Genomic DNA, 26,472 nt, shown 5'->3' on the forward strand with positions numbered 1-26,472 from the left:
TTAAATTGGACTACATAAAATTAAGTTCCTTATATTTATAGCCTGTAATTTATGGCTTTGTTTGGCTCAAAAAACTTATGAAAAATGGATTAACATAACACGTGCAAATAAATTAGGGCATTTATATCCAGAATTTGATGGAAAAGTTTTATATATTTACTATCTTAACCAAACCATTAGGAGAACGCGGAAAGAAAACTAGTTCAGAGACCCATAGAAATAGAGGCACACAAAGATTTGGAGCGAGAGAGGCTAGCAAAATGAATTGTCGACATAAATTTATGCAATTTAGATTCGATTCTCATGCAAATCCAATCAACTGAAATCAAAATAGAAATAAAACAAAATCTATTGTTTCACATGGGCAGCAAATCTTGACTGCATAAAGGTGAGCTGGCCAAAAACATATTCATTGGATCCGTTTTGGCCTAAAGCATTTTCGACCTATGAAGTCTGCTTGTATGTTATGTTTTGTTATGATTATTATTTTTGTTTTTTTTTTTTTGTTTAAAGGCGGGCCTTAGTAATGTTCAAAATTCGCCAATCAATGTCAATATTAGCGAGTGGACTCCTAAATCAAATGTGGGCTGTCTATTATGCTCACATGTGCGTCTATTTTTGGCCAAAACTGTAGGTCAGAGCGGATTAGCCGATCTCTCGGTCGGCTCTTGACCCAATACTCCACGCGGCCCAAAGAAAGCTATTAGCTGATCTCCATAAATCAGCGCACTCTTCTCAACCGGTGAAATTAGCCCGCTTAAGTGAGCAAAAAAAAAATAATATCGCTACAAGTAGCGTTTAAATTAAAATAATTTATGGCAAACTTTCGTATCAAACTCTACGGAGGAATAAAATTAACGGAGACCGCTAAGGCATTCAAAGCCCGCTGATTACAGAAATAAATTTCGGATGATGTCTGTGCGAATTTCGCCGGCTTTTGTGGCTTTTGGCTATGCAAAGCGAGTGAGTGGGTTCATCGCGGGGCTGCCGAGTTCAATGATCTGCGGAGCCACCCGCTTCTTTGGCAATTATTGCCATCAAACATTGCGGACCATCATTTAATGATTTTCCTGGGGCACTGAACAAAAGCTCAAATATATTTTTTGACTAAAAATAACGGATTTTAAATGGTATTTGTTAAATTTAAGTTTTAGCTTAATTTCATCAAAAAAGGAACACAATTTTATTATTTTTTAAACCTTTTTTGAAATAACTAAAATAGTTTAAGTAAGAGAATACCATTTCTTTAAATTTTAAATATTTTTAGGAATTTAGTAGTATTATCTTCACAGTTAAACATATAATTTAAATATTTAGTACAAATTGTTTTAATTTATTACTCGTTAATATAATAATATACATCGAATGTTTATTCAGCTCAACTAAAAACCAAGCACTTTAATTTAATTACTTCTCTACGGTTTTGCATATTTATTTGAAATGAATATTCAATTTGCGATAATAAAACAAGTTTTATTTATTGTCAAAAGTTATGGAATCAAGAACGAGAAAATATATATTTTATTTTCTTTAGGTGTATTCAATATATGGGCTTCTCCAGATGGCCAACTTAAAGCTAGAACTCCGAGCCTAAAGAGTCAGAACTAATTCGATCTCATGTAACTCCGCCTTGCGTCATCCGTTAAAGATAGCCGAAGAAATCGAAGAGCTCCACATGCTGGAATGATTAATTTTCAGCACTTGGCAGCCGCATAATTAATTTTAGACAGCCCACAACCGAAAATACATTTTAGAGCCCAATCCGCACCTCAAAACCTCATGTTTCCATCAGCCATCAAACAGAAAACCACTCGATGAGCCGCGGGCAGCACCAAAAAATCAGAAAAAGAATTAAAACTAGAATCAAAATCAGAATTACATGAAAGGAACTTGCCAAATTTCGGCTGCCACGCGTATCCATTATTTATTGGCCCCAAGCCGAGTGTTAAAAGTGTGCGGAGATCTTTTTCTTTTTCTTCTAAATTTGTTGCTGCCCTGTTGCTTGGCGATTGTTTTTTGTATATTTATATTTTGACTTTTTTCGGTTTTGTTTTGTTTTTTTTTTTGCTTATTTTGAGCGCTGGAGATGCGCTTCATGGCGGTGGTGGCACTTTCTAGTCGCCGGCTCAGAAGAGTGGAGCGATTTGGAAACGGGTTTCCAGAATGATTTATCATACATTTTAGTTAAACGAAAAAAGAGCATCACCGGCTAAAAAAACGTTAAATTTATCATAAAAGACTAAAACGTGTACTTGGCTAGGGAAGATTAGGGACCTTCTATGACGACATGTTCTTACTCTTAAGTTTTAGATAATATAATAATTCAGAGCACAGAAGGTGTTTATATAGCAGTAACCAAAGAAAACTAAGTAAACATTAAAATAAAATTAAAGAAACCAAACCAAATTTTATTATTTACAACAAAGCATGAAAAATATTAATGGAAAGAAAATTGATGTATGTTTCTATATACTGTTTTGATTTAAGCTGCATCTCAAAATCCAAATTATACTCTTAATTTAAATACGTTACTTATTGAAATAGAAATTAACTAAAATGTAAACTAATTTATTTAAAATTAAAATGCATCTAAAGCATTTACTATGCAAAATGAATTATTAATAGATTACTAATTGCAAAACTACGTTTAAAATAATTTTTAGGAATATACATAAATATATTAAAATTGAAGGTTTTTTAAAGATTTTTAAAATTTATTTTGATGCCGTAGCTTCCCTTCGATCTGCAGAAATCCTCCCCAGTTAAAGTATCTTAAAAACTAAATTAACTAGCGCGTGTGACTATGCCGGCCAAAAGACAAAGACTAAGACAAAGGAAAGGCAGCAGCAGAGCAGCCACGAGAAAGAAGTCGCCGCCTGTTAAGCTCACAGATGAGGCAAAAAATCGAATGGCCATAATATTAATTAGAATAGAATTTGCATAAATTAAGCCAACGCGAAATGGTTTTTGTTAGACAGAGCGACGCGGCCTGTGGGATTATGCAAAGGTAAAGAAAAGACAGACTGAAATCTGGAATATATAGCGTATCGTTTCGGAAACTCCATTTGGGGAGTCCAAACGATGGAGTGTGCCCATCCATTATCTGAATCAGTCTCCTTTCGCCGAACAGCTCTCCAGGTTTCTTTTCTTTATTTTTTGCTATGGGTTACGCTAATTCGGGGCCCACGCTTACTTATTAAGCCGAGATGACAATTTTAAGTGTTGTCTGTGGCCATTGTGATGGCTTTTTGTCCCATTCTATGGGGCAAACTTATATATGGAACCCCGTCTGCCATTCACTAATTTGCATATTTTGCTAGTTTTTGCGATTCCGAAATGGAACTTTTAAGTGTTCGGACCGGCTCACCGAACGAACTACTGATGCTGCTGATGGATAATAATAGTAAGCAGATGAGTTGGCCGGCTTATCGTGATCTATTGACTGGGCAGCATGCGTGTAGAACATTTATGGGCAACTGGATCATAGTCTCAACAGAAAAATAGAATATGCTAGATAGAACAGGCGATGCTTTGAGTGAATAAAATGTAAATTGGCAAAGCCATAAATTCAGCTCGTTAATACTCGCAGTTTGTGACTATTTTTTTAGTGCTGCACACAGCACACAGGAAATGAAATGATTTATCTTCGCTGGAGAACAATGGAAAACAAATAAACAGAAAAAACTAGAATTGTAAGGCTCTAAATGTTAATGCATTTGAAGAAATAGGAAAAATGATATAGTTGTTATTTGATACGATGGCAAGTTCTTTACGATCGCCGCTTTAATTAGCCAAACTGGTGCTATAAAGACTTTGGAGTCTTCTGATCTTCTGAGAGTTCAACTTTCGAGGCGCCGATTGGTGGCGCGTGACAACCATCCATCATTATCATCTCGCCATCCCATCAATATCTCTAAGACATCGGGCAACCCCTCAGATATATGACCTTGACTTTCGCAGCTCTACTTTGACCCATCCACAATTTAAGTTTTTCGCAGAATCGAAGATCAGTTAGTCATCGTTTATCCTTCAGTTTTACGGAACCGATTAGTTCTTAGCACCTCTAACGAGCCTTGCTTCATGGTTTTTTTCTGCTTCCATGTTGCAAATACTCCGCAAATACACCACTCAAAAACCATGTACTCCCCCTCCTGAATTTATCATTAATCATTGCCGAAGAGTAGCTGCTGCAGTCTACTAACAAATTGATTAGCTTGAATTGATGGCCTGCCTTCCTCTTCTCAACGCATAAATAATTGTGATTGGAACATTTAATCCCCTTTTATCAGCTGGAGCGTGCGTTCAAATTAAATATACTCATAAATAAGCTGAAATAAATAAACAAGAGGTGCAAACAACTTTACTTGATTTATTTTAACATTGCATGCAGGTCCATGTTCGATTTTTGGTGAGAGGTTTTCGAACAGGAGTATCGCAGAAATCAGTCGCAAGTCAAATGTCAAATCTGGATGATATAGAAAAGTGCTGAATTTGGGATTAAGAGAGTGATATGTGGGTTGTCCAGTCAATTAAGTGAAATGCTATATAAAATTTTAAAAACTATAAATACTTAATAGGCAGAAAGTTATAGGTGTACTAGAAAATGTCTTAAAACAAATGAAAACATAAGCATATATGTTTTTGGAAAAATTACGAATTTAAAAGTATAAATAAAAAAAATCTGTGAAATAAATGATACTAATAAGTAGGTCATAGTTATAGTAAAAAGTTAAAATCCGTATCCCTATTAATAATTTCTGATCTTTTGATACAAACTTGCATCCGCCTGAAATAAATTATTCTCAGAATCCACAATAGGCGATTCTCAATAGCTCCTCAATCGAATATCCGGCATTCTGTTTACAAACTCGAGGAATCCATAGGCATCAGGCATAATTATATCATATTTCCAAAAATTGAATGCTTCGCTTGGTCAGTTCCTATTTGTTGATTAATGAACGGCGAACGACACATCGCCACAAAGAGAAGAGGCTGCTGCGATCGAAATAATCGACTTTCAGCCGGGGTTTTGAGATCTATTGAAGTGAGCGCGAACTTGATTGAAACATATAACTCATCATTTGAATTTAAATCGGAATCGAGCGCAATTCCAAAGGCGGCTTGAATGAAACAAGGTGGGCAAAAAGCAAACACAAAGAGGTGTAAACAAGATGAGAGAGCCAAGTTAACACGGATATATATCTGTGTGTGTGTGTACGCTCGACTTGTCCAAAACGTTGATGTCCATCAAATCTTTTGCATATGATTAAATAAAACAATTAAGAGAATCCGTGCGAACGATTTTGGCCATTAAACTTTTTTTTTAGCCATCAACTGCTCTTGTGAGCTCGTGAGTTTTTGGAGTTTGTGCGGTCGCGTTGGCCAAGCTGCGTTTGAGCCGCAAAAGAGAGGCTTTTAGAACCCGCAGCTTCGCGAAGCCAACAAAAATCGTGCGAATTTACAGACGCCTGCGCCGACAGCGACGTCTTTTTTTCGTGGGCAGAGGGCAAAAACGCCAGCTGTGTAATGGCCAGCGAAGAGCGGAGAATCTGTATAAATACCAAAAGGTTCTGCGTATTCCTCATTAGAGTTTCGGTTTTACTGCTGTGAACAAGCAACTCAACGGACAAAAATGGTACGATTCGAACATCACCACCACTGAAGGACTAACCCCACTAATCCCAACGATTCTCTGTTCCGATTACAGAAACTCTTCCTGGTCGCCTTCGCCGTGATCGCAGCCGTGGCTGCCGATGTCAGCCACCTGCCCTCCAACGAGTACCTGCCTCCCGTCGTCCAGGAGCAGCAGATCATCGCTGGACCCTCCAACGAGTACCTTCCCCCCGTTGCTGTTGAGGCTGAGCCCGCCCATGAGCTGGCCGATGATGGCTACCGCTACAAGACCCATAAGCGCGTGGTTCTCCGTCGTCACCGTCGCGATGTGAACGAGCTCTCCAACGAGTACCTGCCCCCTGTCCAGGAGGCCATTGCTCCTTCCAACGAGTACTTGGCTCCCGTTGAGGCTGCCCAGGAGACCGTTCTCGCTGATGATGGCTACCGTTACAAGACCCACAAGCGCGTGGTTGTCCGTCGCCACCGTCGTGATGTCAACGAGCTGTCCAACGAGTACCTGCCCCCCGTCCAGGATGCTCCCTCCAACGAGTACTTGGCCCCAGTTGAGGCTGCGCCCGAGACCATCTTGGCCGATGATGGCTACCGTTACAAAACCCACAAGCGCGTGGTTGTCCGTCGCCACCGTCGTGACGTCAACGAGCTGTCCAACGAGTACTTGCCCCCCGTCCAGGCTGCCGCTCCTTCCAACGAGTACCTGCCCCCAGTTGCTGTTGAGGCTGAGCCCGCCCACGAGTTGGCTGATGATGGCTACCGTTACAAGACTCACCGTCGTGTGGTCCTCCGTCGTCACCGTCGTGATGTGAACGAGCTGTCCAACGAGTACCTGCCCCCTGTCCAGGTTGCCGCTCCTTCCAACGAGTACCTTGCTCCCGTCGAGGTTGAGGCTGCCCCAGCTGCTGTTCTCGCTGATGATGGTTACCGTTACAAGACCAACAAGCGTGTGGTTGTCCGTCGTCACCGTCGTGATGTCAACGAGCTGTCCAACGAGTACCTGCCCCCCGTCCAGGATGCTCCCTCCAACGAGTACTTGGCCCCAGTTGAGGCTGCGCCCGAGACCATCTTGGCCGATGATGGCTACCGTTACAAGACCCACAAGCGCGTGGTTGTCCGCCGCCACCGTCGTGATGTGAGCCACCTGCCCTCCAACGAGTACTTGCCCCCTGTCCAGGCTGCCGCCCCCACCAACGAGTACCTGCCCCCAGTGTCTGCCCCCGTCCAGGTTGCTGCCCCAGCTCCCGCTCCAGTCCAGATCGCCGCCCCCGTCCAGCTGGCTGCCCCCGCTCCCGTCGAGATTGAGGCCGAGCCCGCCCATGAGCTTGCCGATGATGGTTACCGTTACAAGACCCACCGTCGCGTGGTCTACCGTCGCCACCGTCGTGACGTCAACGAGCTGTCCAACGAGTACCTGCCCCCCGTCCAGGTTGCAGCTCCTTCCAACGAGTACTTGGCTCCCGTCGAGGTTGAGGCTGCCCCAGCTGCCGTTCTCGCCGACGATGGTTACCGTTACAAGACCAACAAGCGCGTGGTGATCCGTCGCCATCGTCGTGATGTCAACGAGCTTTCCAACGAGTACCTGCCCCCCGTGCAGGCTGCCCCCGCTGCCGAGTACCTGGCCCCCGTGGAGAACACCGTCGAGGTTGCCCCCGCCCATGTCCTGGCTGATGATGGCTACCGCTACAAGACCCACAAGCGCGTTGTGATCCGTCGCCACTAAATCATGCGATAATGGCTTTCACTAGGTGATCGATTTGTGCTCATTTTGGAGTGCAGACCTTACTATTAGAATACCTCCTTTTCATTCAAACAAATACAATACAATTCGATAACGAATCCATAAACACAAAGTCTTTTAATTTTGTGATATTAGTCATGGGGTGGCAAAAAGCTATACTTTCAAAGTCTAGACTCAAATAAAAAAACACAAAAATTCCCATTGGTTATAGTATATGATTTTATTTTAAAATGTAAATCAAAAATTTGGGGGTTTTAAAATCAATGTCGTTCACTTAAAAAAAATTGAAAAACAATATTTTGTTGATGTAAAATGTTGTCTTATTTGAATGGCGATTATTTTCTAGGTTTAGAAAACTTTAGTCGTTTTTCTTAACTCAACGGTTATCATAGCAATTTTGTTTATTATTGAATATGTGTAAGTTATGGTAAATTTTTTGTCTTTATATAACTTTAATTTAACTGCCCAACTAACTATAGAAGGAGAAAAAGTATAACAATAAACACCAATAAAAAATCTGCTTAAAGTATATTAAAAAGATAAGACAATTAGCATATTATGCGTATAAAATTCACCTAAAAACTCACCCTTCCTGTTGCTCTTGATGGGATAGTGACGAGTGGAGCTGTTCACCTGCACCATGGCTTGGACGTGACCATCGTTTGTGCAGTGGGTGGCGGAGCTTGAGCGAAACCGGCGGCCACAGCCTGCGGAGCCAGTGGATTGGTGGTGAATATGTTGCCGCCAATCTCGTAGAAGTTCTGGCCATGGGCCGTAGTGGGAGCCACAGTGTCAGGCGGCCAGGGACCAGCCACCAAGCCGGCATAGAATTGATTCTGAGGAATCGGCTGTAAGAAAATGATAGATTTGAGTTACAAATATCAAAAAAATGTTGGGAAATATAACAACTTGGGCGGAATTAATGAAGTGTTTACATTTACCAATTGCATGGAGGGACGCTTCTTAAGATCACTGTGCGACTTGGAGCTCTGCCGGGGAGCCCTTGGCCAGCGGTTTGAAGGGCGGTGGCGATTGATAGCGCGGCTTATCCTTAAATCTTAGGGAACCTCTTTTCCTGGGCGACAGTAATCCTGCGGAAATATCAAATATGCATATTGGTTGTAATGTTTGCTGACCATGATTCACCGACGATTACCGGCGAAAAGCTTTAAGCTCTGTGACCTTACCTTTCTTTCAGTGTCATCTCAAACTAATGTATTGCTGCCTTCATTACACGTGCGAAATGGACTTAAAGAGGATCGACATTTTTAACGAGGACTCAGAGGAGCTGGACGCGGCGATCGCATATGTCGGGCGGCACCGTGCAGATATGCAGCAGGGAAAAATATTGTTGACCTGCCTGCTGAAGCAACTGCACGACCGCCCGAAGCCATATGTGATCATATTTGACGAGTTCCACTTCAAGCATGTGAAGAACTCGGCTTATCAAAAATGGAGGGCACTCGTGGCAGGAGTTGCCACCGTGGACGGGACGTTCATGAGGATCGTCCACATCCAAGTGGTAAGTGTGATCAAAAAAATATAAATAACATTTGAATAATTATGGATTATTTGTAATTTTTAGGTTTGCATTGAAATGCACTTATCTGGAGGCGCCGAAATGGCAAACGGCGTAAAGGAGTTATATGAATTCCTGGACGCCCACGGCCTGACAACATATCTCGTCGGAGCCGTTGCCGACCAGAACGGCACAAACACAGCCGCCAAGTCCTGGCTCACGGGACATGGGTGCCCTGTGGTCTACGACCACAGGCATCTGTGCGGTACGCTGGCCCGCGCTGGGTATTGCGACGCCCTGCTCCGACAACTTTACAGAAGCGAAGTCTTCTTATCAGAAACATTCGCCGTCCGTATGGACAAATTCTGGTCGGTCGGGGCAGGTGTGAAGCACCACTCAGCGCGGGTATTATACCAGAATGAGCTGCCGCACATTAAATCCCTCCTGGCGAGGTACTTCGTCGTGGAGACGGGGAAGGTGTCCCTCAGCTACGTAAACGCCGACCTCTTGGAGGACATTGGAATCAAGTGGTCCTGCAAGATGGCGAATGCGGTTGGAGAAGCCTTCCAAAAGTTCGAGGTGGAGAGTCCGGCACTGGCAGTAGAGGTGGTGACCAGCATGATCACCATATTGGCCAGACTGGAGGCGGCATTACTCTCCGATGTTCTCCAACAATTGACATGAAAACAAAAACAAACATAATTAATTAAAAAAACAATTTTAAAAAAATCAAAACACACCTGTCTTTTTAATTTAGTAAAATCTTTTAAATATTGGGAAAACCAACACCTGTGCTCACTCAAATAATTATTCGCTCGGAATGTTTGAATAATTTTTTTAAGTGTAAGCAGGTCTTGTTTACCGATTAATGTGTGTATATATGTATGTGTATTAGGGTGGGTCGATTTGAGACCCCAAAAATCGTATAGGGGGAACGTAATCTTTAAAGGATTCTAAGCCATATTGGCGAACATACTTATGGTCTAAAATGACGTTTAACTCCCCCCAAACGCGAATGAAAAATACAGCTTTTTTGAGGAAAATATCATAGTAGTCAGCACAGATATATTAATGAATATCAAATTCAAATTTTTATTTCAAATTTAGTAATACATCTGAGCTGACTACTATGATATTTTCCTCAAAAAAATCAGTATTCTTCATTCGCGTTTGGGGGGGGTCAAACGTCATTTTAGACCATAAGTATGTTCGCCAATATGGCTTAGAATCCTTTAAAGATTACGTTCCCCCTATACGATTCATCACTTTTTTCGGCTCCATACAAATCGACCCGCCCTAATGTGTATGTATGCAAATAAGCGAAAAGCGCTGCAATGGCGGATGTTTTGTTTTGATTGCATGATTTCTTTTCCTTTTCTTTCTTTTACATTTACTTTAAAAAGAAAAAACACAGAACATGCACGACCGGGTATCGATAGGTTAGACATTAAGGGGTTATATACAGTTGTGATAGATAAAAAAATGTTTTTTTTTTATTGCATATTCTTGAAGTATATACTTTTGAGAATACTCTTACAAAAATTCAGAACGATTAGAACCGAAGTTGTAGCTTTTTACAAATCCTTCGTTCAGGGACTAGGCAATACAATATACTAACGAAATTTTTTTGAATTGGGGATTTGAGATGAACCGTTCTTAGGATATGATGTCCACCGCAAGTCACCATCAAAAAAAGACGATCTTGGATTAGTACCCACACACAAAAAAAAGCACGTCGCCGTAAAATCGATAAGTCCAGGTAATTTTCTGGTTATTCCTACTCATATCGTTTTTAACTGAAATATTCATAAAATTTACATTAATTAATATCATTTTGCCGAATTCTCTCTCTCGGAGATTCTCTAACTTCGAAAAAGAGCGCAAGAATCAATATGGCGAGCAAAATGACATGAGTGGAAGGGAGAAAGACTGATTCGAAATTCGAACTGACGTACTTCAAGCATGTTTTCTCGCTCGCACTAGTGTACGTTTTGGTCAGAAATAAGATTTTTTACATTTCGAACATATCACATTTACCTGGCCCCATATCAAGTTAAAAATGATCTTAAAAAAGGTCAAATTGACCTACGATTCATATCGAGTTTTTTTTGGGTGCAGAAACATCTACTAAACAACGCCGGCAAAACATTTTTAATAAATATTTTTTTTGGTGTCAAAAAAAAAGGTAAAATTTTATTTTTTTGTGCGGTACAAATGTATACTTGTTTTTAACAAAACCGCTAGCAGTTTGCCACTTAGCCATGTAAAACCTGCCAACATAGCGAACTTTGCATCCAACATGAAACTCAATGGCACTATGGTCCAAAAATCGATTTTTAAGGCATAAACTCTAAAAATTGAGTCACAGATAAATAATTTGTGTAATTTTTTTAACGGAATTATAAGCAAAAGAAGACATTTCCTTTTCTTTCTCCTACGAATGCTTAACAAAGAAGGATTCAAAATAACAATTTTTTTTATTTATTTTTGACGTTTTATCAGCTTTTAAGTAATAATTGATAATTTTTACAGAAATTCAATCATTAACATAAAAATTTACACTTTATGCCAAAAAATCGGCCGCTCGGACCATAGTGCATGGGCCGAAAATGCATGTTTGAATCGAAAAGTGAGGAAATTGTCGTTTTTCGCCTAGGTGGCATCATTGGTGAATTCGCCGAAGAGAGCGCTGCCGATCGCTTGCTCTATCTAGAGTCTAGACATTTTCTTATTCTATATCACTTATAAAATGGGACGCAAGCGCTGCAGATGCTCCCGGAAAAGACGGCGATCGTCGTCGTCGTCGTCGTCGTCGTCGTCGTCTCCATCGCCGGTACGTCGGCCAAAACACCGCAGAAACAACCCGGCGTCCTCGATGCCCCCATATCCAATTGCCTACGGTGGCAACCTATTTCCTGCTTCCTTCACGCAGAGCTATCCGCCCGCGGCAGCAAACCCCTATGGTAAGTACATATCAATATGGGCACTTCCAAAAAAAAGTCCACCAAGCCAGAGGTTGAGAAATCCGCTTTACAATGTGCTTGAAACTGCATAAAAAAACAACGGAAAACAATTTTCGCTATTTCTCTTCTTCTATTTTTGTCCCGAGCGAATACTCCAGTTTTGGGAAGAGTGAAAAGAAAAGCCCATAATTAAAATTGTGTTACATTACACGTGCGAAATGGACTTAAAGAGGATCGACATTTTTAACGAGGACTCTGAGGAGCTGGACGCGGCGATCGCATATGTCGGGCGGCACCGTGCAGATATGCAGCAGGGAAAAATATTGTTGACCTGCCTGCTGAAGCAACTGCACGACCGCCCGAAGCCATATGTGATCATATTTGACGAGTTCCACTTCAAGCATGTGAAGAACTCGGCTTATCAAAAATGGAGGGCACTCGTGGCAGGAGTTGCCACCGTGGACGGGACGTTCATGAGGATCGTCCACATCCAAGTGGTAAGTGTGATCAAAAAAATATAAATAACATTTGAATAATTATGGATTATTTGTAATTTTTAGGTTTGCATTGAAATGCACTTATCTGGAGGCGCCGAAATGGCAAACGGCGTAAAGGAGTTATATGAATTCCTGGACGCCCACGGCCTGACAACATACCTCGTCGGAGCCGTTGCCGACCAGAACGGCACAAACACAGCCGCCAAGTCCTGGCTCACGGGTGCCCTGTGGTCTACGACCACAGGCATCTGTGCGGTACGCTGGCCCGCGCTGGGTATTGCGACGCCCTGCTCCGACAACTTTACAGAAGCGAAGTCTTCTTATCAGAAACATTCGCCGTCCGTATGGACAAATTCTGGTCGGTCGGGGCAGGTGTGAAGCACCACTCAGCGCGGGTATTATACCAGAATGAGCTGCCGCACATTAAATCCCTCCTGGCGAGGTACTTCGTCGTGGAGACGGGGAAGGTGTCCCTCAGCTACGTAAACGCCGACCTCTTGGAGGACATTGGAATCAAGTGGTCCTGCAAGATGGCGAATGCGGTTGGAGAAGCCTTCCAAAAGTTCGAGGTGGAGAGTCCGGCAATGGCAGTAGAGGTGGTGACCAGCATGATCACCATATTGGCCAGACTGGAGGCGGCATTACTCTCCGATGTTCTCCAACAATTGACATGAAAACAAAAACAAACATAATTAATTAAAAAAACAATTTTAAAAAAATCAAAACACACCTGTCTTTTTAATTTAGTAAAATCTTTTAAATATTGGGAAAACCAACACCTGTTCTATGCCGGACCCTCGCTATATCGCACACGTTTTCCCCCGGGTCCCGTTTTCCGGGTTATGGCTTACGTGCTCCTCCGTCTCCGCGGGGATACTGGCGAGTATGTCCGTCGTCCTTCCATGGAGCTCGTCTGGGGTGCTGGTTGTCCGTCCTTCCGGGAGATTTATCGGCCGCACGCTGGGCTCGTGGGGGTTTTCACGCACTTTTCCTTGTTCTTTTCCGCGATCGATCCGTTCACTCCTGCAGTCCCGAACTTAATGCCCCGGCTCCTGTGACCTAGTTTCACATTATTCCGGCGTACGGCTGCGGTCGACGTTGGCGTCGGCAGCATTCGGCGCTGGCAGAGCTTTACTCTCCGGTGTTTGCGATCGGTTGGATGTGAGCCGCGTTTCGGTGTTTGATGACGCTCTCGCTCTCGACCGTTTGATGCTGCAGTCGACGGCGGCGTCGGCAGCATTGGGCGCTGTCGATCTTCCCAGCTTCCAGGTGGTTTGGTTCGAGCTGCTCCTGGGTGTTTGATGACGCTCTCGGCCGTTTGATGTTGCAGTCGACGGCGGCGTCGGCAGCGTGTGCCGCTGTCGAGCTTAGCTTCCAGGCGGGGCTCGAGCCGCTCTCGGGCGTTTGAGGAGGTTTGATAGCGGCACTTGTTGCGTTCATTGGTTCGATGGTTTAGCGAGGATGGGTTTAAAACTAATCACAAATAATTTGGCCTTCGCGGCTGGAATTTTATATGGTTAATATTTACACTTACATGGCTACAACTAGAGTATCTTACATGGCTACAAAATAGGGTGTCTTACATGGCTACAAATGTCTTTTGTGAGGGTCTTTTACGGATCCTCACACATTGGGCAACGTTGCCAGATTGTTTAATACCCGGTTCAAGACCGGCAACGTGCCGATTGTTAAATACCCGGTTCAAGACCGGGAATTCCGACCGGGTATCGATAGGTTAGACATTAAGGGGTTATATACAGTTGTGATAGATAAAAAAATGTTTTTTTTTTATTGCATATTCTTGAAGTATATACTTTTGAGAATACTCTTACAAAAATTCAGAACGATTAGAACCGAAGTTGTAGCTTTTTACAAATCCTTCGTTCAGGGACTAGGCAATACAATATACTAACGAAATTTTTTTGAATTGGGGATTTGAGATGAACCGTTCTTAGGATATGATGTCCACCGCAAGTCACCATCAAAAAAAAGACGATCTTGGATTAGTACCCAGAAACATCTACTAAACAACGCCGGCAAAACATTTTTAATAAGTATTTTTTTTGGTGTCAAAAAAAAAGGTAAACTTTTATTTTTTTGTGCGGTACAAATGTATACTTGTTTTTAACAAAACCGCTAGCAGTTTGCCACTTAGCCATGTAAAACCTGCCAACATAGCGAACTTTGCATCCAACATGAAACTCAATGGCACTATGGTCCAAAAATCGATTTTTAAGGCATAAACTCTAAAAATTGAGTCACAGATAAATAATTTGTGTAATTTTTTTAACGGAATTATAAGCAAAAGAAGACATTTCCTTTTCTTTCTCCTACGAATGCTTAACAAAGAAGGATTCAAAATAACAATTTTTTTTATTTATTTTTGACGTTTTATCAGCTTTTAAGTAATAATTGATAATTTTTACAGAAATTCAATCATTAACATAAAAATTTACACTTTATGCCAAAAAATAGGCCGCTCGGACCATAGTGCATGGGCCGAAAATGCATGTTTGAATCGAAAAGTGAGGAAATTGTCGTTTTTCGCCTAGGTGGCATCATTGGTGAATTCGCCGAAGAGAGCGCTGCCGATCGCTTGCTCTATCTAGAGTCTAGACATTTTCTTATTCTATATCACTTATAAAATGGGACGCAAGCGCTGCAGATGCTCCCGGAAAAGACGGCGATCGTCGTCGTCGTCGTCGTCGTCGTCGTCGTCTCCATCGCCGGTACGTCGGCCAAAACACCGCAGAAACAACCCGGCGTCCTCGATGCCCCCATATCCAATTGCCTACGGTGGCAACCTATTTCCTGCTTCCTTCACGCAGAGCTATCCGCCCGCGGCAGCAAACCCCTATGGTAAGTACATATCAATATGGGCACTTCCAAAAAAAAGTCCACCAAGCCAGAGGTTGAGAAATCCGCTTTACAATGTGCTTGAAACTGCATAAAAAAACAACGGAAAACAATTTTCGCTATTTCTCTTCTTCTATTTTTGTCCCGAGCGAATACGGCAGTTTTGGGAAGAGTGAAAAGAAAAGCCCATAATTAAAATTAAAATGCATTGTGTTACAATTTTTTTCAACTTTAAAGGTGGGAAGAGTGAAAAGAAAAGCCCATAATTAAAATTAAAATCCATTGTGTTACAATTTTTTTCAACTTTAATGGTGTGCAAATGTCCCGAGCGACATTTTGGAAGTGCCCATATGCATTTTCAGTTTTTATTTTCGGCTTTTGGCTTTGCTTTTCCCACTTTCGCGCCCTGTTCTACTATGGCGCTGATTCATGGGTGGATTGCAAAGTTTCAGTTCAGAATAAAAAAGTATATTATGCATTTAATTATTTATCTTAAATCAACTGAATACCTAATCATATCTCTCTTTTCTTTTTTTGCAGGTGAGTTCAAACAAGAAAGGAAGCTCGTGACATTTTCACACCTTTAATTTTTTGTAAAAATCTTGATATTGGATCATTTTTAGTTTTTAAGATATCGTTAAAAAACTGCAGTATTCGCTCGGGACAAAAAATTCAAAACCAGTATTTGCGAATTCTGTTGGAATATTTGAATTCGATTTTTTTTAGATTGTTGTCCAAACATGTCACTGTTAAATGGTTTTGGTTTTACTCAAAAATTGTTTGCCTTTTTTTTATGCAGTTTCAAACACATTCGCTCGGGACATGTCGCTCGGGACATTTTTTCCGACTGTTTTCGGGGCAAAATCGCGGTTCATGTCATGTTTATCTCTAGATCTAAGGTATTTTTCCTCTAATTTTTAAGCACGAGTCACAACAAAAAACCAAAGTCCAGATTCAAATTTTACTTTTTCAGAAAAAAATCTCTTTACGAATTCGAATTTAATAGCTGCCATTGGAATTTAAAATTGTCCTTTGTAAAATTGTCCTTTGTTTAAAACTGTGTTTATAAAAATCCTATAATTTGGGGATCGAAAGATTTTATCTTGGTGGCACTTTTCAAATGCTTTGCATGCCTATCAAACCAAGAATCCGTTCGAACCTAGACAAATACTGGTTCTTTGCATATTAACCAAAAAGGAAGCCAACTTGCAGATCATATATGTATTTGGGAATATGCTAGAAAAAAATTAATACTATTTCTTACTATTTGTAGACACCTTTTTTTTAGAACCTATAATGGGTTTTGTAACCCCAAATATTTGTATAGGCGGTGTATTTTTAATTCTACAAAATTCTATTAGATAAAACAATTAGATGTATTACATTTAAATTTAGTGCTTTAATATTTTTACATTTTTTCTTTAAATTACATTGAAACCTGAGTTGTACAAATTATATTGTTTCTATTTGCAAGTAACTTATAGCTTTAAATTAACTTCAAACAGAGTCAAAATCTGCCAAGTGGGCCACCCCTGTTCCGAAGGTCCGATTTTCATCGAACTTTTTTACTTTTCCGGTTCACAACGAAAATATAAGAACTTCATTTGAACGGTTTTGCGAAATTTTGAGTTTTACCGGAGTTATAGGGGTCAAAACATGGCATTTTTGACACTTTTTCGAAAAAGTTGCACTCAGTCAAAAATTCATAACTTCGGAACGGTAAGAGATATCTTTATGATGTTTTCACTAATCGCTCAAGAATTATTATGGCTTTCCATAAAAAAATTTAAAAAAAAATTAAAAATGTTTTTTCTTAAAAATAAATCAACATTTTTTTTTAGTTTTTATTTTTTTCAGTGTTCTTCACCAGCTATAGAGTTTAAAACCATTTGAAAATGAAGTTTGATTCATTACGAAAAAGATCAAAAAACGAGGACGGAAGCTAACTTCGGCAAGCCGAAGTTTTAATACCCTTGCAGATTTTACGAATTAAAACTTGACTAGACTAGCAACATGAATTAATAAACAACACAATATTTTATAATTGAAAAAATACAATTTTAAAATTTTTCACCCTATTGTTCCTATGGGAGCTATAGGATATAGACGCCCGATCGGCACGCGCGTTTACCCTGATCAAGGTACGCACAAAAAAATACGATTTGGAAAGTTTCATGGGAATAGCTAATATTTTGCGCGAAATATCCTGAAAAACGTCAAATTTTGACCGATTTCACCCTATTGTTCCTATGGGAGCTATAAGATATAGGCGTCCGATCGGCACGCGGTTTTACCCTGATCAAGGTACGCACAAAAAAATACGATTTGGAAAGATTCATGCCAATAGCTCTTACACTGAGCGAAATATCTTCATTTTTGTGAAAGCTATATCCGATTGTTCCTATGGGAGCTATAGGATATAGACGTCCGATCGGGTCGGCTTTCAAACTTGATCTGCGTACACATGTTTTAGGACGACTGTGAAAGTTTCAAGGCGCTAGCTTTTAAACTGAGCTCGCAAACGGTATTGAAACAGACGGACAGACGGACAGACGGACAGACGGACAGACGGACATGGCTATATCGACTCCCCTATTGATCCTGATCAAGAATATATATACTTTATGGGGTCGGAAACGTCTCCTTCACTGCGTTACAAACTTCTGACCAAAATTATAATACCCTCTGCAAGGGTATAAAAAAAAAGAGTGGCCCGGCCAAAGGTTTTTCGCAATATCGATTTGAAGAAGGGCGCACAGCGGTTTCCCATACAAAAACGGCTTGCTCGTGAAAACTGGCTGGTCAACACATGCCGTAGCGAGCGTAGCGTCAGCTGTCAATGGGGGACTTTTTGCCGTTTTGTATGGGAAACCGCTGTGCGCCCTTCTTCAAATCGATATTGCGAAAAACCTTTGGCCGGGCCACTCTTTTTTTTTTTTTGATCTTTTTCGTAATGAATCAAACTTCATTTTTAAATGGTTTTAAACTCTATAGCTGGTGAAGAACACTGAAAAAAATAAAAACTAAAAAAAAATGTTGACTTATTTTTAAGAAAAAAAAATTTTTAATTTTTTTTTACATTTTTTTATGGAAAGCCATAATAATTCTTGAGCGATTAGTGAAAACATCATTAAGATATCTCTAACCGTTCGGAAGTTATGAAAAAATGACTGAGAGCAACTTTTTCGAAAAAGTGACAAAAATGCCATGTTTTGACCCCTATAACTCCGGTAAAACTCAAAATTTCGCAAAACCGTTCAAATGAAGTTCTTATATTTTCGTTGTGAACCGGAAAAGTAAAAAAGTTCGATGAAAATCGGACCTTCGGAACAGGGGTGGCCCACTTGGCAGATTTTGACTCTTTACTTTTAAGTTTTTTCCCAGGCGACAAGTTCTAAAATTGGAAGAAGTCCCTTGGTGCCAAGAGTATGGAACATTTTTTTATTGGAACTTTGGATTCTTAAAAAATTACTATATGATCTTAAATTTGTAATTCAATGAATTTCAGAAGTTTATCCTCGATTAGGAATATTACTCAAGAAGGCCTTTCAAAAGTTGTTGTGTAAAAATGTTGCCCAGCTGTTTTGAATCCAATTCTTCAATTTTAATCCTAATAATTTGTGTGTCGCCTGTGCAGCCTTCATGTTTTGGATCTCCTGCTAGTGTTAGCTTCGATGTCGTACATTCAATAAGCAACGAACCAGTGGCGGATCTAGGATTTTGTTGTGGGGGGTGACATCAGAACAAATTTTTGTGTTGCATACTTTTTGAATACCAAAATTCCTTCAATTTTTTACCTGAGTGGGGGGTGATATATCACCCATATCACCCCCCGTGGATCCGCGCATGCAACCAGTGCTGCCATTTTGTCCTCTTTCCGGACAGATCTGTCCTTTTTTTAACGGCTTTATCCGGAAAAAATTTCAAACATCCCCTATCCGGAAATCTATACTTTTTAAAAAAAAAAAAGGTTTTGAGTGTTATTTTTGATAGTCGAAAGTGTATAAGCCTGTTTTTATACCCTTGCAGAGGGTATTATAATTTTGGTCAGAAGTTTGTAACGCAGTGAAGGAGACGTTTCCGACCCCATAAAGTATATATATTCTTGATCAGGATCAATAGGGGAGTCGATATAGCCATGTCCGTCTGTCCGTCTGTCCGTCTGTCCGTCTGTCCGTCTGTCCGTCTGTCCGTCTGTTTCAATACCGTTTGCGAGCTCAGTTTAAAAGCTAGCGCCTTGAAACTTTCACAGTCGTCCTAAAACATGTGTACGCAGATCAAGTTTGAAAGCCGACCCGATCGGACGTCTATATCCTATAGCTCCCATAGGAACAATCGGATATAGCTTTCACAAAAATGAAGATATTTCGCTCAGTGTAAGAGCTATTGGCATGAATCTTTCCAAATCGTATTTTTTTGTGCGTACCTTGATCAGGGTAAAACCGCGTGCCGATCGGACGCCTATATCTTATAGCTCCCATAGGAACAATAGGGTGAAATCGGTCAAAATTTGACGTTTTTCAGGATATTTCGCGCAAAATATTAGCTATTCCCATGAAACTTTCCAAATCGTATTTTTTTGTGCGTACCTTGATCAGGGTAAACGCGCGTGCCGATCGGGCGTCTATATCCTATAGCTCCCATAGGAACAATAGGGTGAAAAATTTTAAAATTGTATTTTTTCAATTATAAAATATTGTGTTGTTTATTAATTCATGTTGCTAGTCTAGTCAAGTTTTAATTCGTAAAATCTGCAAGGGTATTAAAACTTCGGCTTGCCGAAGTTAGCTTCCGTCCTCGTTATTTGCTAAAATGCCTTTTTAACCATCATTCTTACAGTTCGGCACTTAAAAAATAATTCTTTTTACAAATTATCAAAGAGACGTAAAGCAGTCGATGGATTTTCTTTATAGTACGATTTTTTCTGTAGCAAAAAAAAAGAGGAAAGCACTTTTAAAATTTCTTAATTTTTACTCTCTGCTTTTTTGTCAGAAAAAAAATTAAGATTTGAACGACTCTTTTTCGGGTTTGACGCAGATATTTAATTTTTTTGTATTACGAATATAGTTACTTGAAAGGCATTAATTATTATAATAATTTTAGATTATTACGTATACGCACAAAAATTTACCATGGTAAAATGATCAAACAAAGAAGGTTGTGAGTCGGGCGCAGTAGATCATTACATAATTAAATTTTATTTAAAATCCATTTATATTAAGTAAATATAACCCATTGGTAAAAACAGAAAAATGTAGGCACATTTACTTTTGTCCTTTTTTTTGTCCTTTTCTTAAATTTGTTGTCCTTTTTTTCCCTGTTTTTTTGTGGCTTATCTGTCCTGTTTTTCAAGCTTTTACCCTGGGCCCCCATTTTTCCCTCGAGTCAACGGGGGAGCAACAAAGCTGACACCCTTTGCTAATCTGTTATTTATCATACTTGGCCATATCCTTGGCGCGAGCTCCTTTCACTTCCTCCCAGGCCTTGTGTGTGTGTTCGTTGGCACTTACGCTTTTTTCCTTCAGCTGATTCCCTTTGGCCCTTCGACTTAGCCTTCAACTTAGGCTAGTAGTTTTGCCTGCTGATTTTCCTTTAGCAATAAGCGAGGCGGGGCCATATAGTTTTTTTCCTCCATGTTCTACTACTCTATTTTTTTTACACAAGAACAAAATACTGGGGTTAAAAAGCATTAAAAATATTCAAAGGCAATAAATAGAAGGAAAACTTGAATTTAGAGCTTCAATAATTCGCAGACCTCTGAATCGTCAGTAGTCAGTAATTTAGCCGGAGGCTAGAAAAAGTAAAGGAGAAAATTGCATCACTATGGACGGCAGTCCATGTAGTGACGAAGCGCACCAGGAGAGTGTGCGAAGGCGACTACTATTATATAGCCGCAAAATTGAAAATCTGCTGTGAGAGTCCGATCGCAATGAGTAATACATCAATCGAAAGGTATTTTAAAAACTTAAAGGATTGCATACCAAGACTTTAAGAAAATCAATTGGCTTGGGAGAGAGAGCGGTGAAAGTGAAAAAGTGCAAGTTTCGAAATTTGGAGCTGTTGGGGCCGGTGGGGATAAATGCCCCTTCGCAATGTTTTAGTTGTATTCCTTTTGAAAATACCCGTCGAATGAGGGGTCAATCCGACGCTCCGTTCAAAAGTTATAGCCAAAATAAAATTTTCTTCGTCTTCCCAAAATGAAAATTTAATTCTGTTTGTCAGTTTGTCAGTTTGTCAGTTTGTCAGTTTGTCAGTTTGTCAGTTTGTCCAAAACATGTTTTTTAAGTTTTGAAAATTTGATATGACGTTCATCACATCGATATAAACAACTTTTGTTCTACCACTTTTGGAAAAACCCGCTAGTTTAGCGGGAAAACAGCTATAAATAGCTAAAATTCGGAAAGCCGTAACTTCTATACTACTAAAGCTACAGACTTGTGCTGCATCTCGTTTGAAAGGTATTTTTAAATGCTATAAACACCTTTTACATGCAATTTGTGTAAATGTAATAGTTAAAAAGATATGAACAAAGGACAATTTTTTAAAACTTTTTTTTTAGCTTTTTCTTATTTTTTTCAAAAACGGCTCTAACGATTTTTTTTAAAACTTTAACCTGTATAGCCCTTGAGATTTCTTAAACTTTGGTATATAACACATTTCTGTAAAAAGTCACTTTTTAAATTATTTTTATACGCAAATAGCAACTTTTGCGAGCTTGAACTACTAACGCTTCCTGAGTATTGAATTTTGTGTGAGGATAATGGAATCAGTAAATTTGCACTTAAGAGTTCCAGATAGGAATCTTTTGTTCTACGACTTTTGGAAAAAGCCGCTCCTTTAGCGGGAAAAAGCTAAAAATAGCTACATTTCGTTAGTTTGTAAGTTCTATACTACTAAAGGTACAAACATGTGCTATACCTCGTTTAAAAGGTATTTTGAAATACTTCAACGCCTTTTTAACTTAATTTGTTAAAATACAATAGTTTAAAAATTATGATTTATGACCAATTTAAATTTAAATGTTTATATTAGCACCCATGAGAGCAAAAGTAAAAAAACAAAAACTTCTGATATCAAATAAAAACACCTCTTAACGAGGTAAAAAACTAGTGACGATCGCACCTTCAACGTACAAAAGTTCTGATATCAACTTTTGTGACGAAAAATGATTTTAGATGCGACTAAATAAGTACGCTACCTAAAATTTATTCATTCGGCACGCTACAACAGAAAACTTTCGTGTAGATATTAAAAAATATGTTTTAAAATCAATGTCGTACATTTAAAGAAAAAACTGGAACACAATTTTTTTGTTGATGTACAAATTTGTCTTATTTTAATGGCGATTATTTTCTAGGCTCAGAAAAATTAAGTCGTTTTTTTGAAATCAATTTAATTATTTTTCTAAATTATAGTAAATTTTTTCTCTTTACAGATCTTTGTTTCTAAAAAACAAAACAACTTTTTTTTTCGATCTATAAAAAATTATAACTTAAGTGTAACTGACTAACTAACTATATAGAAGGAAAAAAAGTACAGAAAATTATTCCTTAAAGAAGCACCTTTAAGTGTGTTTGTGTACTGATTCACCAAAGCCGATAGGTACTCTAGATAAGTGCTTAAAGACATAAAATATTCCATGATCTAATTATAATTATAAGAACGTGGGCTTAGGCAAACACTGTAAACTTGACACATAATCGAATTAATTCTGAATCTATTTTTGCCCAGCTTCCGCACACTCATCTTCAAAAAGTTGAAGCCTGCGTGAGACTTTTAGACTGCTTACCCTATACCATACACAAATCAGGGTATATTCTTTATTATAAGCGGAATGTTCATTCAAATATTAGCAAAAAAAAGAATCTAGGTAAAATAAATGCATCTTTATTATTGAAAGTGAAAGTATTTTTCCGGACTTAGTTTTAATATCCTTTATTCAATATTCTTATTGAAATATAAAAAAAATTTTTGAAAATGGATTAATTTATTTGTTTTTATTGTTTCACTTCCTTAGATATGATCGGAATAAATTTTAGATTTTCCAAAAGTATATTCGATTGTTTTGTTTCAGGTTTTCATTCAGTCTTTGACATACAATCGGCTTCGAGAGTCAGAGATCTATTGTTTCGGCATTGAGATCGGTGATTTATTTCCGCAATTTGATTGCCTTTTTCGGCAGTCATTTCGCTTTTTCACTACCAACTGTTTTATTTGGCCTTTTCTCCGCTCCGCTATCGAACATCTGCTTTTATTACCCCGGGAGTCATAGAACCCGGTTACCACCAGTTGAGTTGATTAAGCCACAATATAATTATCGAGATAATTAAGCAAATTGAGCCGGGAATGGAATGGATCAGAATCGGCACGCGTTTCGCCTGGGAGAAATTGGCGAGTGCTGGGTTGGGGGGAACAATGGAACCTGATTTTGGATCTTAACCACTAAAAGTATTAACGAAATATATTAAAAAAATTATAAGTGGACGATTTGGCCGGGGGAAAAGGGGGGGAAGTCCCCAAAAAAACATTCGCAAAACCCGTTGCAAACCTGATTGCAAAACTATAATGGATATGTTTTTGGCGGCGTTGTCACTAAATACAAATTCATAAATTATATAGCCAAATGCAAATTTCCTGGCCGCAGGCCCCGGTGATTAGAATCATATAAATAAGCGGCAGAATATGCTAAAAGGCATCACTTCCACTTGCACTCTCCAACTGGACAGCCGAGCAACCAGCAAAATGGTACTAACCATTCATCAGGATTCACAAGGATAATTTCATTAACTTGTAAATATTTTATTTACCTAATTCACAGAAATTCTTCTTGTTCTGCGCCTTCATTGCCGCCGTGGCCGCCGATGTCAGCCATCTGCCCTCGAGCCAGTACCTGCCCCCCAGCCATGGAGCCGCCTCTGCCCCAGTGGCCTCCTACTCGGCGCCCAGCTACAACGTAGAGGCCTCGGCACCAGTTGCCTCCTACTCGGCTCCTGCTGAGTCCAGCTACTCGGTGGCTGCCTCTGCCCCGGCTGTGTCCTATGCTGCCCCAGCTGCCTCTTACTCCGCCCCAGCTGCCACCTACACCGCTGCCGCTTCTGCCCCAGCTGTGTCCTATGCCGCCCCCGCTGCCACCTACACTGCTGCTGCATCTGCTCCATCTGTGTCCTATGCCGCCCCAGCTGCCTCCTACTCCGCCCCAGCACAGACTTACACCGCTGCTGCCTCGGCTCCATCTGTGTCCTATGCTGCTCCTGCCCAGAGCTACTCTGCTCCTGCTGCCACCTACACCGCTGCCGCTTCTGCCCCAGCTGCCTCCTACTCCGCCCCAGCTGCCTCCTTCGCCTCGGAGAGCTACGAGACTGCCGCCTCTGAGCCCGCCCACACCTTCTCGGCCAACGATGGCTACCGCTACAAGACCCAGCGTCGCGTGGTCCTCCGTCGTCATCGTCGTGGTGCTCCCTCCAACGACTACCTGCCCCCCTTCGCCGGAGCTGCCTCTGCCCCAAGCAGTGAGTACCTGCCCCCAGCAGCCTCTGCCCCCGCTCCAGTGTACTCCGCCCCCGCCCAGAGCTACTCCGTTGCCGCCTCTGCTCCAGCTGTGTCTTATGCTGCTCCCGCTCAGAGCTACTCTTCTCCTGCCCAGACTTACACCGCTGCTGCTTCTGCCCCAGCTGCCTCTTACTCCGCCCCCGCTGAGAGCTACGAGACCGCCGCCTCTGCCCCAGCCCACTCCTTCTCCTCCAACGATGGATACCGCTACAGGACCCAGAAGCGTGTGGTGCTCCGTCGTCACCGTCGTGATGTGAGCCACCTGCCCTCCAACGACTACCTGCCCCCAGCAGCCTCTGCCCCAGCACCAGTGTACTCCGCCCCCGCTCAGACTTACTCCGCTGCTGCTTCTGCCCCAGCTGTGTCCTATGCTGCTCCTGCCCAGAGCTACTCCGCTCCTGCCGCCCAGAGCTACTCCGCCCCCGAGTTCTACACCGGAGCTGCCTCCGCCCCAGCTGCCTCCTACTCTGCCCCCGCTGAGAGCTACGAGACCGCCGCCTCTGAGCCCGCCCACTCCTTCTCCTCCAACGATGGTTACCGCTACAAGACACAGCGTCGCGTGGTCCTCCGTCGTCACCGTTACTAGAGGCTCCTACGACAGACCCCTAAAAATGGGAAGAAAACCCCATCAAATCCTGTTATTTGACTCTGGGTTTTTTCCCCGAAGGGGTAACGAAATTTTGAGAAAGTCATAAATAATAAAAATATTGAAAAATAATCCCCAACTGCCTTATTTAATATTCGGAGAACAGGAAACACGGATGCTGGTAGCACACTTATTTGTTTAACAATCATATTGCATAATAAAGTAAAAAGCTTAGGCCATTAAAGTTAGAGATTATTAGGCATTATGCTCGGCTGTCGTCAAGCGGAGACTTTTGACTGTCCACAGCAGCTGAAAAAACTAGTTCAGTCCGAGATGCGGAAACGAGTTTAATCATCCGAAATTAATTTTTTGTTCAACAAGTGCATTGTCGTCTCAAGTTCAAAGTCAACGCTTACTTTTTCGCTTACAATTGTAGAATACTTTTCGGCTGGGGAGATCCAAATCCAAAATATTTAATACCTTTACCAAAATAGGACAAATAAAAACTTTAAGTCTTTCTTGAATTTTTTGGATCTTTAAGTTTCATCCAGAATTGTTTTGTAAGTAAACCAGAATTGTTACACATTGCTATGATTTACATCCAAACATTTTATTTAAATTTTAGAAAGCTTAGGTCATTTAAGCTGAAGATTATTAAGTATAAAAGTCACCAGCTGAAGATACTCCCTTTATTGATTTAAAATACATTTTGGTTTAAGTTTTCAACTTAATCTTTTAAGACTAGACTAAAATAACTTATTGCATACTTATTTGATCCTAACTATATTATACTTTCTGGCTGGAGTGTTCGATATACAAACAATATATCATTTTAAGTCTAATAGTATGCTAGTATAACTAAATTCATTCTGGATCGCATATTGTCTAATGGGTATTTTGTATTCAATTAATTTTTAATTTATTTAAATATTAACTTCTGTGTTGCTTAGCAAAGCACCCAGCATTTAAATTTAATTCCTGCATACGCTTACAATCAGTGGGGGGTCCAGAAAATTGTTTGCTGGAGGGTAATTGCTGTGTTGTTTTTCTTCTAATCTTAATTTTCCACAAAAACAAATCCGAATTTTCTCCGAAACCGTGCTCGTATTAAGATTTTTTGGCCATTTTTTCATATA

At 40.5% G+C, this 26,472-nt stretch overlaps 2 protein-coding genes across 2 annotated transcripts; both read left to right on the top strand.

The window, feature by feature from the left end:
* Nucleotides 1-5,585: 5,585 nt before the first annotated feature.
* Nucleotides 5,586-7,478, top strand: LOC108068881 (uncharacterized). The gene is made up of 2 exons (XM_017158710.3): nt 5,586-5,635; nt 5,708-7,478. Exons 1-2 carry the CDS (start codon nt 5,633-5,635, stop codon nt 7,346-7,348), a joined length of 1,644 nt encoding a protein of 547 aa, XP_017014199.2. The 5' UTR covers nt 5,586-5,632; the 3' UTR covers nt 7,349-7,478.
* A 16,433-nt stretch (nt 7,479-23,911) lies between these two features.
* Nucleotides 23,912-25,336, top strand: LOC108068879 (uncharacterized). The gene is made up of 2 exons (XM_017158708.2): nt 23,912-23,946; nt 24,020-25,336. The coding sequence occupies exons 1-2, from the start codon at nt 23,944-23,946 to the stop codon at nt 25,334-25,336; spliced, it is 1,320 nt and encodes a 439-aa protein (XP_017014197.2). The 5' UTR covers nt 23,912-23,943.
* The last annotated feature ends 1,136 nt before the right edge of the window (nt 25,337-26,472 follow it).

Source organism: Drosophila takahashii, chromosome 3L, assembly GCF_030179915.1.
Source record: "Drosophila takahashii strain IR98-3 E-12201 chromosome 3L, DtakHiC1v2, whole genome shotgun sequence".
Taxonomy (NCBI): Eukaryota; Metazoa; Arthropoda; class Insecta; order Diptera; family Drosophilidae; genus Drosophila; species Drosophila takahashii.